Here is a 19370-nt window from a genome sequence, read left to right on the forward strand (position 1 = left end):
GCTCTATGCTGATAGCACAGAGGCCAACGCACGGCTCAATCTCATCAAGGATGAGATCATGACCTGAGCCAAAATGAAGAGTTGGACACTCAACTGACTGAGCCACACAGGCACCCCCAGAACCTGTTTTTCAAGGCAGCTCAGATACAATCCAGCAGTAGGCACCCCAAGACTTCACGGCCATTCATCACCTTTAGTGTTCCTGCCTGGGCAGAAAGTCATGGTAAGTCACTCTCGAGGTGACTCTTAAGGCTGGAGTCTCAAGAAACAACATCCTCCTCTCTGCTCGCTGCTGGAAATTTCCAATTCCAGCTCAGCCAGCATCCTAAATCCACAGTTAATTGGCTACCTGATGGCTAAATTTAATTTTAATCCTTCATTTTCTTCCACAGAACAGTGGGACTGGATGACCTGTCTGGCTCAATGGTAAATGGGTCTTCTCTGCATGAAGCAGGACTGTGTCCTCTCCTTTTCTTCCCCCACAAGATGAATGTGTAGGCACAGCTTCCTTTGGGAGACACCCCTCTCGGTTCTAGAAAAATAGGGGTTGTCAAGAAAGAAGTTGCACAGCAAAGCTTGAGGTTTGAGGGGACTGACTCAGACACAGGCGCACAGTGAGGAAGAGGAGGAAGGAGCCAGGTATAGGGTAAAATGTCTGTACGACTATTACTGTGCTGAGTGTAAGTGCACACTAGTGTCTCAGTTCTGAATAGCCACTCCTTTCTCAGAGCACGCATTCACACCTTTATAAATACAAAAGTAGAACTGGGGTACCATATTCTGTGGCTCCTGAGGACCCTCCCGAACCTAAAATTGTATCTGCATATTTCACTGAATGAATTCAGAACTGGCTCTGCCACTGTGGCTGCATTCAGAAGGCCTTATCCATCTTAAAGACTAGGGCAGAGTGTCAAATGTCAGAAAGGCAACACACTTCAATGAAAAGAATGCAATAAAAGCTAATGTGGGAATTCTGGTTCCTTCTGGCATCGAGAGGCAGATTGACTCATGTTTTTCCTTCCTGGCTAAGCATGGAATAATTAAAGGCCAAGTGTGGCTATGATCCAGGTCCCCTGTGTGCCAGGGAGCCCTGACCTTACCTTGTGCCCTGCTAAGATGGCAAACAGCAAGGGGAAGCTTTGGCCTCAGCTGCCATAGAGCCTGCATGATTCTGACTGATGCACAGGCCCCAGATGGGGGGAGGAGGTGGGAGCAGAATTGCTATTTTTTTTAATTGTTTGTGTTGACAGACCGTTATCAGCTGTGAGCTTACTGTTTACAATCCAATCTAGGATAGCTCACCTGGTGACCTGACTTGAGCTAGTCAAGTAACATGTTGTAGAACAATGAGAATGAGGAAGGTGAGGAGCTTGGGTTGGAGTGCAAGATCACACATACATATGTCCCTCACCTTTCTTCCTATGATGCTGTCCCTGCCCACCTGCCTGTCCAAATCCCTTCACTCAACATTTAAGGTATGAAACCTGAGGGCCGGGGGGCATCACCATGACTGTGCAGGATCCCATAAAGCTCATGAACTCACCCTGACATGTTGGCCACATGACTTCCCTGCAAGGCAGCTGACTCCGGCAAGACACCCCAAAGTGACAGAATGTACCTGATGTGCAGATACCCAGAAATGCCAAGGCTGGAGCCATCTTTGTTTTCCCACCCAGGAGGCTGGGAAGCAGAAACGATGGCAACAGGGTGTGAGGACACTGGGAAAAGCAGTTTCTGGCCCTTCGGTGTAAAATAATTATCAAACAGAAGAATCTCTCTTTTTCAGATAGAAAAAGATCAAAGAGAAAGGTTTCATAGATCCAGTCACTCACCAGACTTTTCTTGAAACCTCACAGAGGAAAAGGCACAGTCAGTACATTTATAGTTGGCAAACACTCTGTGTCTCCATATGGCCCAGAAAGTGGGGTGTTGTGAGGGCAGTGGAATGAGGAGAAACATATCCAACCTCTGCCAAAACTCTGCCCACTTCCCTACACAGGTATCTGGCTGAAGGCAGGAGACCTGAGTGTTCTTATAAATGCTTTATAATGTAAAAGTGTACCGGGAAGAACAGGAAAGGGGCCATGTGAGTATCTTTCCGTTTATTTTCTCATCTCCTGGTATGCCCACACTTAGAAAATAAATCCCCTTCCCCTCCTCCTCAAAAGTCAATAATAAAAGTTCCCAAACAGAATTTGTCAGGTTTACATTATAAAGAATCCCTTCACTTGAAGTACGCAGCTATAGAGAAGAGAGAGTTCTCTTCAGCCACTACACAAACAGCATATATGCTTATAGAAAACATACATGATGGCAAGTGCAGACCTCTGCAGGAGGGCTCAGGGGACCACGCAGCTTTCTTTGAGAATTCAGCTACAGGCCATTCCCTCCCCTTGGCTAGGGGTATTGCTCTTGGGACTTGGGCTGGGTTCTGAGAGGGCCCTGGCTGGTAGTGTTGGAAGGGATGCCAAGTCACCTATGACTTCTGAGGCATCACATAAAGGTGTTACCATGGCAATCATCATCCGTTCTACTCAGACTGAGCAACAGCCTGAGTAGAAACCTCAGCAGGGCAAGGTTCAATTGCAAGGAGGAGAGAGAGATAGGGCTAGAGTAAGGTCATCTGAACGGTGGACATTCCCAGAGGCAAACATATGGGTTATAACAATGGAAGTTGTAACCACAAGGAGGGAGGTCCTTGAAAAGTGTGCAGAAAACCCCACATTTGGCTTCCTGTTGGCTTGAGCCTCCTGCCATGGCCCGGCAGAGTAGAACACAGGCTTCCTTCTGCTGTCTGCCCCAGGCCAGGCCCTCACTCTGCTGGCAGGGGAGATCCTGGCCAACCCTACCAAAGTGATGGAAGAGCTGAATTCTCCGGTGCCCTTAATGAGGAAAGGGAGAGAAGAGAGTTAGGAAGCGTGGCACATGAGTGAGAGAAAGCATTACCTGGACCTCAGCAAATGTGACGAAGGCCAGAGAAGAGGGGTATGAGCCTGTTCCATGAGCAGGAGGAAGGGGAGAGGAAATGTGCATGGCCAGCTTGGAAGGATGGTAACAAAAGACAGTGGATGGAGAAGGGTGAGCAGGTACCATTTACATTTCCAGGGAAATTAAGAAAAAGTTCAGAAAGTGACATCACTAAAAGCAAGTGATGGATCATAACTCTCAATCCATCACATAAGTGTGGACCCCAGAACCCAGGGGTTCTTGGGGTTCCCTGCACTGTACCTGGTCTGAGGACCAACAGACAGGCTTCGGTTCCAGGGCTGTTAAGGCTTCCCTGCCACCAGCACCAAAGCCACCACCGCCATGTTTTCAAAGGGTACAAAAAGAGAACAAGACAGGTGACAACCCTCCAGCCCATCGTCCTCGCTCTGGATCTGAGGAGAGACAGCTGGACTGTGGACATGGGGCAGGCATGCAAAGGCTTCCTCTAAGATGCACCTTTTTCCCATGGGCACCTACATACCTGACAAGGTGATGTGTGTGTGTGTGTGTGTGCGTGTGTGTAAAACAAGTCTTGGAAACCACTCTGTGTTCATCTTCAACTATTTTCATACACTATATATCAACACATACTTGTCTTCCATGTTTAGCCTTGGTGAGAGAATGGAAGCATAAGGAAGGAAATTAACATTTATTGATCACTTACACTGTGCCAGGCCCTATGCTAAGCACTCTATACACATTATTTTGCCTCTATTTCAGAGATGAGAAATTGAGGATAACAGGGTTACTGTCTTGCTATGTTGCTCTAGCACATGATGCAGGTAAATAGAGGGGCTGGGATTCAAAACAGGGCCTGCCTAAGTCCACAGCCCACACCTTCCTCCCACTATGTCCTGTCACCCCAATGAGATTCCTAAAGATGGGGTGGATTCCTTGATATACTTCTCTCCTTGTCTTTCATTTCTTCAAAAAGACACAAACTACTTTATTGAGATCAAAATAAGAAAGAAGAACAATATGGTGAACAATGTAAGCAAATGAATTGACAAAATGAAAAGGGAACTTGACCTTTTAGAAACTCAAAGGTGATATTTATCCCTTACCAAATAAATAGGCCTCCTTAGGAAAAAGACTCTAATGCTTCTTTCTAAGAAGGAGGAAGAGGAGCTGGGAGTCCCCTTGGTATAGCCAGAGCTGCCTTGATTTTTGTCTTGAGGTGAGAATTTATACGAGGTAGAGATGTTTGGGAAAATGCCATGCTTTTGTGAAATTTCCTTGGAAATAGCTCAGTCATGTCTAACGGGAGTCTTTCCTGTTGTGAGAGACACAGGTGATTCCATGCGACTCTAATAGGGGTTAATATACTGGTGTACATGGGGGACAAGGGACACTGAAATTGATCTGCAAGGTCAGCTCAGGGTCATAAGCCACATTCACCCTGGCTCTCCTTTGGGGGGGTCCCTCATGGGTGGGACAGCAATTCAAATAGCCCACTTCTAGGTTCTGGGAGATCTTAGATTCTTAGGACAGCTGGAGACCTTTCATCTCTCCCACAGAGAGCTCCCTACCCTCAGCCACTTGGGGAATGTTTCTTCTTAAATCTCACTCCACCTCTTTCTCTGCCAGGGTAGACAGAAATGGAAGCTTATGGTATTTGGGGAGCAGGGGGGGGGGATGGATGACCCCTTTCTTGGACCTGGGAAGGTCAAACCTATGCAGGTATTTTGCCCCTTCCCTCTTCCAGTTGCTATCACTGACAACAACTCCCAAATGTTTCCCTTCAGCCTCATCACACTGAAGCCAGACTTGCTTAGAAGATTCAGCTCTTGTACTTGAAGAGTCTGGAGGGAAGCCTGCTGCACCACCTAGGAAAGGGGGGAGGCTGCTCTGGTGGTGGAACAAGGTAGAGACAGAGCCCAAAAGGCTGTCATTCATCTGAGGGTACTCGACATACCAGCTTAGGGAAAAGGCCCTGACACCATGTGTATTTCCCAGCTATACCCTGGAGGGTTAAGAGAGCCCCTTCCTTCGCCGGATTCCACAGGAATGTCGGAATGTGGTTGAAAACCTGCTACAGCTGGATCAATGTTTGGGGGGAAAAAATCCCCAAATGTAATGAACATGGTTTAGTTACCTAAATGGTTTAAGACTGTCTTCCTCAGTGTGTTATCAAGGAAGTTCCTAAATCTTACGTTCTGGAGTTAAACGTATTAACATGGTTCTGATGTCCCTGAAATCTCTCTGGGGTATCTCTGCTCATGAGCAGAGAGTTTCCTCATGCTCAAGATTCTGTGATCCCCAACTTTGTTCTGCGCTCTACATTCTTCTTTCAAGCTGATTCTTTGTTTGAGAGAATCAAGAAACGAGAGATACGTAAGCTGTCCCTGGGTCCCTTCCTGAGCCCCTGGAGGCACTGCCCACATGGGTGAGCACCTGCCCATGCTTCCTCATCTCCAAGAAAGGAACCCCAGGGCCTCTGACTTCTCCCTAAGGACTTTCCCGGCTCCTCCTTCACCAGTGCTACCATTTCGGGCATGTGAGCTGAAGATATAAGGCTCCTAGAAGTACCACAGAGGGCAAGCGGGAAGCAGATTTCAAGGGCAGCTCTCTTTGGCACCACTCTGAGTGAACTGTTTCTCAGGTTGGCCTTGGAGAGGCCTCATCAAAATCAAGGTCTCAGGAAGAAGAGACAACAGGGAATTGAACAAGAAGAAAGAGTTACACTTACGCCAAAGCAAAGGCCACCAATGCGCCAACCACCACCACAAAGTCCAGGATGTTCCATAGGTCTCGGAAGTAGGACCCATCCTGCAGGATCAAGCCCTGGTCTATCATCTGAAGGAGAAAGATGTGAACAGCCAGGGATGAGCCCACTGGTGTCGGCAATGCACCCTGAGCTCGGGGCTCCCCATGACAATGCCCCTACTGCCATTGTCTCTACAATCAACCCTGTACAAGGACCTGAAGAGCAAGAGGACATGTCTCACAGTCTCTCTTCACCTCACTCTGAAGCCTGAGGCCCCTTGTCATAGCCACCAGGGTTCAACTAGACTCCTTGGCTCTCACAGAACTCTGCCACATTCCTTCCTCCATTAGTGGCTCAGAGCACCAGGCGTTGCCACATATGCACAGAGGAGGGAACCCCACATAAGGGAGACTATGAAAAGAATAGAAATGTGGGGTGTTAGGATGGTGGGAAACAGAATGGGGGGCAGTGAGGGCAGCTGGAACTACATGGTGTCCAGGAAGACCCATCCCTAGCCGACCCTTTGCCTTGGCACATGCCCAGGCTCAGACCAGGGAGCACACTGGGGAGGTGAGTACAATCCCCACCCCTGTCTGCATTCCCACTGCCTGCCTGAGAGTGGGCCTGGCTCCCCTTGGGCCATACCCACAGGTCTGCCCCAGTCTAAACAGATCCACGCAGATGTGTTGTACCACAACATCTTATCATGACAGACTTCATCAGAATTCTGAGGCCAGAGGAGGCGTGGCTGGAGGCCCTACTGAGGTTCTGTCATTGGCTGGTAGGTGGCAGCACTGGGGAAGGGCACCAAACTAAAGGAGCAGACACATGACCCATCTAAACCCCGTAGCCCAGCTTTTCTCTAGAGGCTTTTACCTTTATAACCATCTCAAAGGTGAACACGCCAGTGAAAACATAGTCAAAATACCTCAGGACCTGTAAGACACATATCCGTGAAGGGGAAGAGCATCACATGTGGCCGCCAGGCTATACACATGCCTGACTGCCCGTGTGCATGCAGTCCTGTACCCCCACCCCAACTCGTTTCTACCTCAGGACAGAAGCTTGGGATTGAGCCTGCTAGTTGGACACAGGAGGAGGGGGACCAGGCGTTACTGCTGGAACCGCATGACTTAGCGGTCAGTCCTTGGCTCTTCCCTCCCCTTGGGCAGAACTTCACTTCTTGGGTCTGAATGGCCCCACAAATATCTCCCTCAGGACCTAGAATCCTTGTCAGTTCCAATCCTCCTGACCTCCCTCATACTTCCCAACATACACCCTTAGGACCTCCGGGAGATGTCTCAGCAGCCTGGGGTAGAGCTTCAGCTCCCCAACTTCATGCACATCCCTCATGACCCTACATGACCCTGTAAGACCTGGCTGGCTCGGGGGAGAAGGCCCACTGCTGAAACATAACAGCACACAGTGTGGCTGGGGAGTGGGGACTGGAGAAAAGGGGCTGGTCTTGAAATGGTCCCTACTTTGCCCTGAGGGACTGGAATGGACCATTTCTTAACCCTTCTTCACTCCCCAGGAACCTGCCTTAATTCACTTTTAATGCTGGGATGGGGAGGGGCTGGGATGGGGTGGGTACCAGGGTATTACGGAGGTTGCAAACGGCTCCCGTGCACCCACTTTGTTGCGCTCCGAGTTGGTCAGGACAGGGTCCTCGGCTGCCAGGGCAATGCTGCTGGCTGCGATCACCAGGAGAATGCACATCTCAAAGTAGCGCAGGTTCACAATGTAGTGGCAGGCCCTGCGAATCCTGTGGGGTGGAAGGGCCTTCTGAGCTGCCTCTGCTTCCCTCCCATCCCCATCTCTTACTCCCCACCCTCATGCTCATCAGCCTCTTCCAGACAGCCAGGCCCTGGCCAGAGGAAGCCATGGGGAGAGCAATTTAATTTCTCAGGCACCACCCTTGATTTAAAGCTCCAGTGGGAGAAGGTAATCAGATCGGTTAGAGGCTACGGTACGCAAGCCAAATACATTATCTGCAGGCACGGGAGCAGCCAGCATCAGATTACACGCACTCAGCACAGCTACATGGGACCCTCCATTGTATCTCAGTGTCACCTCCCCCACTGTACAGAAACTGGGGCATAGCAAGGAAATCATAAGAAGCCAGAAATGTAAAAATAGACCTTGATTCTAAGATTCCTGATGAGAGGAACAACAGGTTTTCATGAGCCCCAGGTATTCTGATTAAAGTGATTATATTCTATAGATTGTATTCTGGACTCAGGTGACCCGATATACCTTAGCCCACGTTCCTTCCCTCCCAGAGGCTTGTCTGAATACTGCCCGTGTGGTCACTGAAAACCTTTCTGTCTTCCTAGCCTCAGAAGCTGGTCTATGTGAACATCTTGCTCATTTCCAGGGCAAAGGCAGCTCAGTCTAACCTTCCAGAATCTTCTCTGCCACCTCCATCTCATGGCCCTACCTCTGCTTTGAGGACCACGCCCATTTCAAAATCCACATACAGGGAAGTGGGACCAATCCTCTTAAACTCCAGTGGGTGGTCTATTTATTCCAGGCTCCATATTCTCAGTTCTGTCCACCACTGAAATATTTGGTGACACATCCCAAGTAGATTTCCTTGCTCCCACCCCAGCCCTCGACACAACCTACTGAACAATTTGAGGTAAAGGGTCCTTTTCTCATGACATTGCTCATGCTTCTCCGTCTTAAATTATTCTTCAGATGCAGCACAGAGCTCAGCGGCGATTCAACCTCATGACACACTTCTACCAGGGAGCACCCCGCATGTTTCAGATGTCTGGCCACAGTTCACTGAGAAGGATCAGGGGGGTGAGCGGACCCTCGTCTCTCCTCCTCATCACCCCAACTCTGGCTCTAACCCTGGTCGTCTACCATGGTGCCAAAGGGCGAGCGATAGGAAGGTGCCTTACGGGTTGGTGGTGCTGAAGATGAACATAGAGCTGTGGGGAACCATGGCTTTGCCAGTCTCACGCTTCTCCTTCTTTTGCTGCTTCTTCTCTACCTCTTCCTCCTCCTCTTTGATCTCTGCCTCCTTCAAAGGACTGGCTTCTCCATCAGTCTTGTTGCTAACTGTGAAAGGCACATGTTGAAATCATCAGAAACCTCGCTGCATGTGAGAATAGCACCTTTTGTTTTCCACAGGGATGGGATAGAGACGAGGGGAAGGGGTTACAGGAATGCATCTAGCCAGGCACCCTGCAAGCGCCGGGCTTGTTAGATTACACTGTGAAGCCCTTACTCTCCTCCTAGCCTGACCCTCACCCTAATTTTACATGACAGCCTTTTTGGGCATATAAATAATAATCATGTGGGGCACCTGGGTGGCTCAGTAGGTTGAGTGTCCGACTTCAGCTCAGGTCATGATCTTATGGTTCATGAGTTCAAGCCCTGTGTCGAGCTCTGTGCTGAGAGCTCGGAGCCTGGAGCCTGCTTCAGATTCGGGTCTCCCTTTCTCTCTGCTCCTCCCTCACTTGCACTCTGTCTCACTCTTTCAAAAATAAATAAACATTAAAAAAATAATAATAATCATGTTTCCCAGGGTAACAGAACGATTATTTCTGTTGTAAGGCTTACAAAGTTATATCTAAAAATCTAGATTCTTTGTCTACATTTACTTATTGAATTTTCACAACAATACACCTTGAGCGGCATATATTATGTCCATTATACAGATGGGAAAAGTGAAGTTCAGGGAATTCAAGTTATCTATCTTCAGTTCATACAGCTAGTTCCCAACTCAAAATCCTATATCCTTTCAATGCTATCACACTGCAATGGAAGATTTTAAGAAACCATTACTCTGTTTGCAGCTGACTCTCTGGCTGTGCTTTTTCCAGTCGTGATTAATGTTGAAACGGGAATGCAATATTCATGCAAATATGGGACCATGACGGCCTTCCAGGGCTAGGAGGATGAAGGAGTCAGAGACTGAGTGGAGCTTTTGGGCCGCCACCCTCAGTTTCCACATGCAACTTACAGTGTGGGTTAAGTGGCAGGGAGGCTAAAGTTGAGTGGGCAAGGGATTCAGTCAAACTCTCCCACTGTTCTCTCTCAGTGACCAACTCTACCCTGGAGCCTTGTGCAAGCAGCAGGGCTCTGAAGCTCTGGCTCCTTCTGGGTCCTTCCAAAAGGTAAATGATCCCAGATCCCTCTGACATTATGCCCTTACCTATGACCAAGGCCATAGACTAGCCCCAGGACAGGAGCAGAGGAAGGCCAAACTTTGTTGATGTTTCTCATAAGAGAGGGTCCAAAAGATTTACTTATTAGAGCATAAAGTTAAACACACACCACAAGAGGTTGTGAGTCTGACATCCTGAGACATGCTCAAGTCAACCAACCCCAGGAGCAGTGAACATGGGAGACTTCACTTTTTAAAGCAGTACTGGCATTTTGAGTGTACAGAAAGTAAAGCAATGGAGAGGGAGCAGAAGAAAGAAAAACAGGAAGAGGAGACTGTCCTATGAAAATAGAAATATATGGGAAAAATCAGAAGGAAAAAAAAGCAAGGGTAGAGCCCTCTGGTCATAATTCAGTGAGCATGAGGCGGCAGCCAGAATTAATGCAGGAATGGAAGTGGGGTGAGGGGTGGGGGTGAAGTTGGGGTGGGGGTGGGTTTAGTATGGGGATAGAGGCAGGGTTAGGGCAGGAAAGGGGGTGGGGCTGAAGTGAGGATAGGGGTGAGGTTAGGCTAGGGCAGGGATGGGGGTAGATGGAGGGCTTTCTGCTGTTTCCTTTTGAGGTCTGGAGATTAACATCCATTGCCTGAGGAATCTATCAGAGAAACTGAGTAAAAGCTCCTAGGAGAAAAGAGTAAATAAGAGTAATAAATTCATAAAATGTTAGTGCTGAGGAAGACCTCAGTGATCACCCAGTTCAGTGCTTCACTTTAGGGTTGACAAACTGAGGCCTCAGGAGAAACAGGTTTGGAAGCCACACACTAAGCGGTCTGGACCATCTCCTGCTCCACACGGGTTCCCTAACTTGTCCGGTGACATGGCCCCTCGGAGGTCCTGGAAAGTCCCATCGAGTATTCACATGATACATCAAATAGCCACGTATATACATCTGGCTACAAAACCACATGTGATCTCTCTGACGTCTCTATGATGGTCACAGGGGCCAAGGCGTAAGCAAATTTTACAGATAAAACTAAAGATGGAGAAAATTCTAACTAATTTTCCTGCAAACCTAGATAAAACTGCTCCTATTGTTTCCTTGCTGAAGAATGATTTCGTCCTGCTGGTGGGGCTTTTCACGTTGCTTTACTGAGCGACTCCGGAGCCATAACTGTCCCCAGCCCTGGGTGGGATGGGTGGTGAGGGTGAAGGGGGACAGGGACTTGTGTTCTCACTGTGAACCACAGTTGAGTCCACCAAGGGGCCCACGTCGGGGATGGCGACGGTGACGCTGGTACTCTCAGTGGTGGCCTTGTCCGTGTTGGCCGTGACACAGGAGAGGTCAGGCTCACTCTGACTGATGGCCCGGCCCATGTCCAACTGCACATCCCCCAGCAGAGCTTGCTCACTGCTGCCCTCCGGCTCCTGCTCTGTCAGAGCCGTGTCCTTCCCCATTTCCAACTCTGGCTGCGGCTGGACTAAGGGTGTGTTGGCCTCGTCGAGGGCTCCTGCCAGCCCGGAGCCTCTGGGCACCATCAGACTGTTGGTCCTGCGGAGACAGAGGAGGAGATGGCTGGTGCTCAGATCAGAAGAAGATGTTCTAAAGTGGCTGGTGAGCCAGGCAAGAGGGAAAGTGGGGGGAAGCGCAAGGAGCCTCACTCGGAGCATGGCATCTGCTGCCTCTCACCCCCACCCACCCAGGCAGAGAGGAGCTAAGACCCACAGGCGCTGTCCGTGCCTTGTTCCCATCCATCCACCTATGACCCACACCCAACAGGAGATGCCCTAGACCAGTCTCTAGGTTTCAGGGGGACAGAGCCCATGGTGTGTCATATTTACCCATGCCTTATAAAGGGTGCATCAGTATCATTTCCATTTTATAAAAGGGAAAAGTGAGGGCCAGGCGGGATTGTATTGAAGCATCCTTAACACCAGGAGGGCTCTATGCCTCCAGGGCACTCCTGCAGCTAACTTACCTCCTTAAGTCTTGGCCTCTTTCCTCTTCCTGGATTGTGGGTTCCTTGCCCCCGTGGCTGGCCCTGGGCTCGCGGTCCTTCTCCCCCTCGGTGGGCCCCCCTTCATCCAGACTCCGCTCCTGGCTGGCAGACCTGCTCCGGGAGGTGGAGGAGGGTTCCTTGCCTTCGGTCCTGACACGACGGTGCCTGCTGCGCCGCTGGCTCTGCCTGTGCCTGGCCCGGTCCTCGAAGGTCACCACAGTCTCCCCTCCCCCAGCCTCCTGCTGGGTCGAATCACAGTTCCCATGACACGGCCTGGCCAGCCATGGTGGCTCCCGTTTGCCCAAGGACAAGGGGCTCCTCTGGTTGTCCAAGGCACTCGGCAGGTCCCCTCCGTCCCCCTTGAGGGACCCCCCGCGGCTAATGCGCTCCTCCTCACATTTCTCCAGGCCCAGGCCCAGGCCCTCAATGGGTCTGGGTCTCCGGTAGAGGCTCGGGTGGGCGTTGAGTGGGTTGAGGGGGCTCAGCGGGTTGAGGGGGTTGAGGGGGTTCATTGGTGGGGCCTCCTCTTTGTTGAGGGCCTCCTGGCTGGACATCTGCATGTGCCTTCTCAGCTGGCTGGTGCGCTGCTCCCACACTGACATGTGGTGCCGGCGCCTCCGCTCCCTCCTGCCAAAGAGGAAAGGGTGAGGACCACGGTCAGGAGCTGACTGCTGAAGGCCAGGGAGGGAGCCACAAGGGTGTAGACCAGCCCTCAGTAGCCACGGGAAAGGGGTGGGACACATGGGGGGCAGCAAACGGGAGAGCCTAGGACCTGCAGACAGGAAGCACAGAGAGATGCAAGGAGCCGAGTGGGCCACGCACGAGTAGGTGGTTGGACCAGCGCCTCCTGGTGTGTGGGGCTTCCCACCCTAATCCCTGCTCTGCAGTAGTCGAAGGGCGGGCAGGGATCAGCCTAGGACTGAGCCCCCAGGGCCTGCAGGAGAGGAGTAGAAGGCTTGCCAGGTTTTCACTCCCCTGTTCTCCTTTGCTCTCAGGGCACCAACCTGTACCCACCCTCTGCTCACCACTGGCCCTTAATTCAAGGTCAGAGATCTTTCTTCCTCCTACTCTCCCTGTCTTTGGTCCCTCAGATGACAGCCTGGGATAGCACAGGCTGAAAGGCGCAATGGTGGGCTACTCTTGGAGGATGACGGACGGCAGTGACAGGCAGACCCACGGAGTCATCCCCCTCAAAAAATAAGAGTGCCGTGGATCTCTTCCACAACAGCTGATAAAAGCCACAGGCTGCACGTGTAGAGCCCACCAGCAGCTCATTCTCCAAGCCGCTGCTGAACATCTCATGTGGCGGCAGGAACACGCAGACATATGCACGCAAGAGAGCACGCGGGAGTGGGCTCACACGGGCGGAAGGGTAGTCACCTACTCTTTCACTCACATGTGCCCACACGCATCCTCACTGAGGCCCACACCTGGCTGTACACAACTGCCTACGTGCAAGGCACACCCACCAACACCAATTACCCACACCAACGCGTGCCCACTCACAGGCCGCGCAGAGGAGTGAACAACACACAGGGTCACATACCTTAGACACACACTGATATAAGCACATGTCGGAAGGTGCAGAGGATAGTGTCCACAAACCATGTGCACGGAACACACGCACACACCACAACGCACACTGACATACACACCCAGCGCCACTCTGCCCACTGTGTGGTGAGAACAAAGACACGGTGTCCCTACACACACACATAACCACTCACAAACACGCAGACCGGTACACACATACAGGTGGCTGCTGCGTGGCTCCCACATCGACATGTGGTGTCTTCTCCTTCTGTCTCTTCTGGGAAAGAAAAACGAACAGGTTCAGTTCACCCCAACCTCCTGGAACCACAAGCCCCACAGCCACCAGCCAATTTTCAGGAAGAGGCACAGAGTCCTCTACGTGCCCGTACGTTCTCCACATGCCTGCTGCCCTCCGTAGACTCCCGACCTTCAATTTGCCAAGGGAGTGACCTTTGATTCTTACTCTGTGCAAACACGCGGATCTAGTTTTTGAAGCGTACATGCAGGGACACAATGGATAGGTCATTTCGTAGAGTACGTAGCTTCAGGTGCTCGATCATCATGCCCGGCACTCACACCTGTACCTAAATACCCTTCAAGAGAGCTATTCTGGAAACCGCATAAACTTGCATGAAAGTTGTATTTCCCTCCATCATTTCCAGGATATTCACAGGGGTGTGACTTCATAACTCATCACTCCAATCACTGTAAAATATGCAAGAACAAATGCTTTGCCATGCACACCATCAAAGCCACACAGTAGCCCATGGCCAGAGGCAGGGTCACCACTCCATGAGCTGCTGTCCATGTACTTTAAGATATGTGCCATGTCCCCTGCAATTGTGCAACACAGTGACCCTGGCCAGAGGCCTTCCAGGTTCCATCTGTTCATCCAGGTAAAACACAGTAATAACCTTCTTAGTTATGCACAGGGGAAAAAAAAATCTTTCTACAGACATACACATGCTGTTTCCTTTTGTTTACAAGCTCGATAGAAGGTCAGACAGGCAGGGTGTGGGAATCACCCACAAAGGCAAAAAGGACTCATACAAACAAAGCTGAAAGATCAATGCTCAGGTAGAGGACAACACATCTGGGACACCTGTGGAGTGAGCTCGCCCCAAGTCCCGGGCTGACAGCCCCAGTTTGGCCCAGTGGGCCCCTGACTAGACCTAGGAGGCTGGCAAGTGCTGCGCCCTCCCTGACCAATGGAGAACATGCTAGGTAAAGCGGCACTGCTCAACTGCCATGTCTCACATGCACAGGGGAGCCTGACATGTGGGTGGGCGGAGGGAGTAGAGGCAGCTGGTTGGAGCCTCGCTTGGCATCTGGAAGAGGCACAATGTGTACACGCATCCACAGAGTGGAGATGCCTGTGAGCCCCCCGTCTGCATGCACCCTTCAGCACAGGCAGCTGCAATGCAATAAGGCACACGTGGGCTGGTGGTGCCAAGGAGCATGGGTAGCACATAGAAATAGAAGCACACACACTAGCCAGGCAGCATGCACACCCACTAGGGAAGGCAGATTCTGCCGTCTATTTGCAAATTCTCAAATACTCAAATAGCCATTCTCCAGAAGCACATGTGTAAGAGTTTAAGTACATGGAAGAATTCTCTTTCTTGTGAATGCACACAGGTGTGCGCGCGCGCACACACACACACACACACACACACATACATACACAGACCAGTCAAACAGAGACCCAACTTTTAATTCCCACACAAATCAGATACACACTTCAAACTCCTCTTCACTTCTCCATTCACACGTACGAAGATCCAAATTCACACCCCATCATGAATATACCTTCATTCTTAAAATCATACAGAGAAGCATCGACATATCTCCCAACTCATGCATATGTGACCTCACATACACCTTACATGAACCTTGTGGATCAGGAAGGGCAGCTGGCATTCTTTCCATTTCAAAGATGGGGAAACAGACATTCTAGAATCCTAAGTGGCTCTCTCTCCAAGTATACTGAGCATGTGAGTTACAGAACCAGCCCTCAGACCTTCTGATTTGTAACAACACGCTTTTCATGTTTCTTTATAGACAGCCACACCTTGGTTATACAGCAGCCCAGAAATCAGGGGTCTCGTTTGCCCTCCCCAGCAGCACACACCCACCCTGACATAGTTCCCAGCAGCAGCACATACCCTACTGCAATGTACTGCAACCAGAGTTGTATCTCTGTTCATCGTGGAGAGTTACAGCACCTTCCTCCACCTCTCCAGGCCCAGATACACACACAGCTCACTGCCTACAGCCCTATGCCCTACCAGCATTTCATTCATTCTTTCCTTCTATAAATAGTGAGTTTCTACTCTGGGCCAAGCATCTTCCCAACTCACGTCTCCAAACCCACTCTTCCTCAGGCTTCCTCATCTCAGTAAATAGAACCACCCACTCCTAAGTGACAGCCAGCCCTACCCACCAGCATGTTTGCATACCTGTGTGTGTGTGTGTGTGTGTGTGTGTGTGTGTATTTTTAACCCAAACTCACGAGTGCAAGGAAGGTGGGGAAAGAACTACTCAAGGCCCAGAGATTATTCCAGAGAGGAAGGAGTTGTTCTGCCTTTCTCCATCAATCTTTAACAAATTTTCAGGGCAGTATTTTCTCATGCACAAACAAAGGGCTGAGAGGCCAAACCTTCAGTTCTGAAAGGTGAGGGCAAGATGAGGATCATCCAGGGGAAGGAGACCCCCACATAAAACCAAGAATGCCTCTACAGGGAAAGGCAGCAGACATTCAGAGACCTTCCCATGAGCACTTGGCAAAGAAAGGCTCCTCCTTTACCAGCTTCAGGGAATAGATAATGGGGTCTGGTGTCAGGATAGAGTTATACCTACCAGGGGTCTCAAAGTCTCCCCATCGATCCCCAGGGATGCCCACATAGGCCTTGCACAGGCTCAGAAGTCACAACAGGGATTCTCAGCCCTTCCTCCAACACCTTCTTCCAGCTCCACACAGGGCCCACACCCTGCTAGTTCCTGCTAGTTCTACCAGCAACCACAGGTTCAGGTTGGATCCTCAAAGTCTATACTTGCTGCTCCACTCTCTAATCTCTCATCCTCCCCCTAATTCATTCCATCTGGATTCTGTTCCCACCGGGCCACTGAAACTGAAGGTCCACAACAACTTTCATTTTGCCAAAAGAAATGGTCCCTTCTCTGTCCTCATCTCATGTGATCTCTCAACAGTAGTTAGCTGTACTGTCCAGTTGCTACTTTCTGAAGAGTTTTCTTCTCCAGGTCTCCAGGACATGACCCTTCCTTGTTCTTTCTTCCTACTCCTAATTGCCACCATCAGTCTCCTCTGCAGGTTTCTTGTCTGCTGGACCTCGAGGCACAGGAGTGCTCTGGGTTTCTGTCCTTAGCAGCTCTGTCTCCACTACGATTCACTCCATGCCAGCTCACTCATGCTGAGAGTTTAATGCCATCCAAACTCAAATGGCTCCCCCCAAATCTTTATTTCTAACCCTGACTTCTCTTCTAAGCTTCAGACTCATGTAACCAATGGCCTATTCAACATCCTCACTTGGATGTCCTCTAAGTACCTCAAATTTAATGTGGCCAAAATGAATCTTGCACTGTTCTCTAGACTATCAGTAAATACCACCACCATCTACCCAGTTGCTTAGGCATCAAACCTTAAAACTTGAGAGAAATATTTTTTTTATCCCCACCCCCATGACATTTAATCTATCACCTCTTCCCGTTGGTTCTCTTTCCAAAGCACAGACTGAATGTGATTGCTTCTCATCTCCTCCATGGCTACGATGGTCTCAACTACCATCATATGTCACCTACTTTGCTCTAATGGCCAAATCTGTCTCCCCACCTCCACTCTTGGCCCCTACAAATCCATTCTCTACAGGGAAGAGTGACCTACTATCGGTGTAAATCATGTCATACCCATCCTTCCACTTTAGACCTTCCATGGTTGCCATTAGAATAAAAGTTAAAATCCTTTACCTGGTCCTTCAGGATCTCCCTGGCCTTGTCTCCTAGTCTTCTTTGCTCCCTGCATATCAGCTTCACTGCACCTTGCTGGAGAACACTCTTCCTTCATAATTTTACATGACTGCCTTCTCCATATTTAGATCTCTGCTTGAATATCACCTCTTCAATGAATCCCTCCCAGACTGCCTATAAGTACTCCGCCCAATTCTTATTCCTCTGCATTATTATCCTGTTTTATTTACCTTACCGCAATTATCACTGTCTAAAATTATTTACGTATGTTTCTTATCTAGCTCACTGAAATAAAAGCTCTGGAAGAACAGAGACTTCATCTTGCTCACTGCTATATTCACAGGACATCTCCTGGCATGGAGTAGGCATCCTCTGATAATACACCATTCTGAGTTGATGAATTAATTGGCTGTTAGCACAGGAGCCCAGGGGTCACTGAAGTGGGGACAGCCAACTCACTCGATAGAAGGCATGTTGGGTGCAGACATCGGGCTGACCTCCTTGGCCTTCTGCAATGCATGTTTCTGGTTGAAGGCCTCCTCTTCTTCTTGTTCATCCTAGACACAGAGCAGGGATGGGTTTGCTGGTATCCCCGTGAAGGAGAATAGCTGCCTTGGCTCTCCCCCCAAGTTCTGGAGACCAGGTGAAATGAGGAAGGCAGGAGAAGAGGTTAACCAAGGCAGTTTGAGGGTGGGTTGGCTCAGAGACTTCAGGAGGCCAGGCGCCAGCCCCTTTTGGAAACAGAACCCTTTCAGCCCTGGCATGGCCAGTTTCTGGTTTCCACCTTGCCCCAAAGGTTTCTTCACAATTCTTCAGGAAATCCATGGAATTCTACCCCAAGCTCCTAGCCCTCAGTGGAGCTACCCACAGCTATGGAGGTCAGAAGCTAGAGCCAACACCTCTCAGATGTTCTGCAGTATCTGGAAGTGACGGAGCAGGGCCCTTCTAGGCAGAACCCCGTGAAGTAAAATGCTGAGACTGTGCCTCTACTCATGCCCTCTCCTCTGCCAAGCTGAGTGGCATCATCCCAAGTGACCAGGCAGGGACCCCATCCCCTCACCTATATTCCTGTTGTAAATGTCTCCTCTTTGTGATGACACTGGGGAAAGCCAGTTCAGGTGAAATGACTAGAGCTACTAAGAACACACATCTTACTTAGCCTGCTCTGTTTTTCACATACTATACATTATTTCACTTGATCCTAACAATAATCCTGTGAGGTATGCAAAACAGATATATCATTCCTATTTCATCATCTACCCAGTTAATGAAGTGCCCAGTGGCATTAGAGAACCATCAGATCCCCAGAGAATGCTTACCTTGGTCAGCTCTTGGGCATTGGCCAGATTGTCTACAGCAATGGCCAAGAACACATTCAGCAGTGTGTCTGGGGTGATGAGTTAAGGACGGGAGAGTAAGAAAAACAAAAGGCTTCAGCAAGACTGAGACGACATCTCTAGGTCTTTCCTGCCTGGGATACCAGCAGGAACAGAAGTTACCCCAAAGCATTGATTAAGCAGGGGTTATGCAGCCCTGTCTGAAGGGGAATATATATTCCCTCTTCCACTTATCTTCTCTTTGCATAGGACAAAGAAATAGCTAAATCCAACCACTCAGGGGCCAAGGTGGAGTAAGGAGGCCTTTAGATAGCTATGGCCTCTCCTCACGGCTTACTGAATAGAGATCGGCTGAACAACATGACAACAGGAAGCTCAATGCAGGAGCTCATGTCTCCTTTCTGAGAGGCTGGAACTGAAGCCCACCTAGACCAATCCTACTACTCTGTTCTTAAAGATGAAAAGAAATGAGATTCCACAGCTCCATCACTGATTGGTTCTCAATAATGGGATGCTAACTTATTTCTTTCATTCTTCTTATCCTGGAAGTCTTCCATATTTCATTTAACAAAAATGTCACAGAGCACACAAGGTCATTATAGAACCTATTTCTATTCCAAGCTCTAACCTCTGAAGTCCCAATTTTCCAACTCTTTTTGGGGTCCATGTGTTGTGGAACACAGAAGTGGTTCCAGCATAAAAGTCC

The 19370-nt window shown here is 49.8% G+C and overlaps 1 protein-coding gene across 4 annotated transcripts in view; it reads right to left on the minus strand.

Annotated features, from left to right (window-relative positions):
- CACNA1E (calcium voltage-gated channel subunit alpha1 E) overlaps nt 1-19370 on the minus strand; it is a 497518-nt gene that overhangs the window by 61125 nt on the left and 417023 nt on the right. For 2 of the 4 annotated variants that reach the window (XM_043568525.1, XM_043568523.1), the window contains exons 19-27: nt 18647-18714; nt 17787-17884; nt 13564-13620; nt 11790-12437; nt 11049-11362; nt 8605-8764; nt 7331-7460; nt 6572-6631; nt 5678-5784 (exon numbers count right to left, since the gene is read on the minus strand). In XM_043568525.1, coding sequence (XP_043424460.1) covers nt 5678-5784; nt 6572-6631; nt 7331-7460; nt 8605-8764; nt 11049-11362; nt 11790-12437; nt 13564-13620; nt 17787-17884; nt 18647-18714 — 1642 coding nt within the window. The remainder of the gene's footprint in view (nt 1-5677; nt 5785-6571; nt 6632-7330; nt 7461-8604; nt 8765-11048; nt 11363-11789; nt 12438-13563; nt 13621-17786; nt 17885-18646; nt 18715-19370) is intronic. The other 2 variants (XM_043568526.1, XM_043568524.1) reach the window with 1 other exon arrangement.

Source organism: Prionailurus bengalensis, chromosome E4 (assembly GCF_016509475.1).
Source record: "Prionailurus bengalensis isolate Pbe53 chromosome E4, Fcat_Pben_1.1_paternal_pri, whole genome shotgun sequence".
NCBI classification, from domain to species: Eukaryota; Metazoa; Chordata; class Mammalia; order Carnivora; family Felidae; genus Prionailurus; species Prionailurus bengalensis.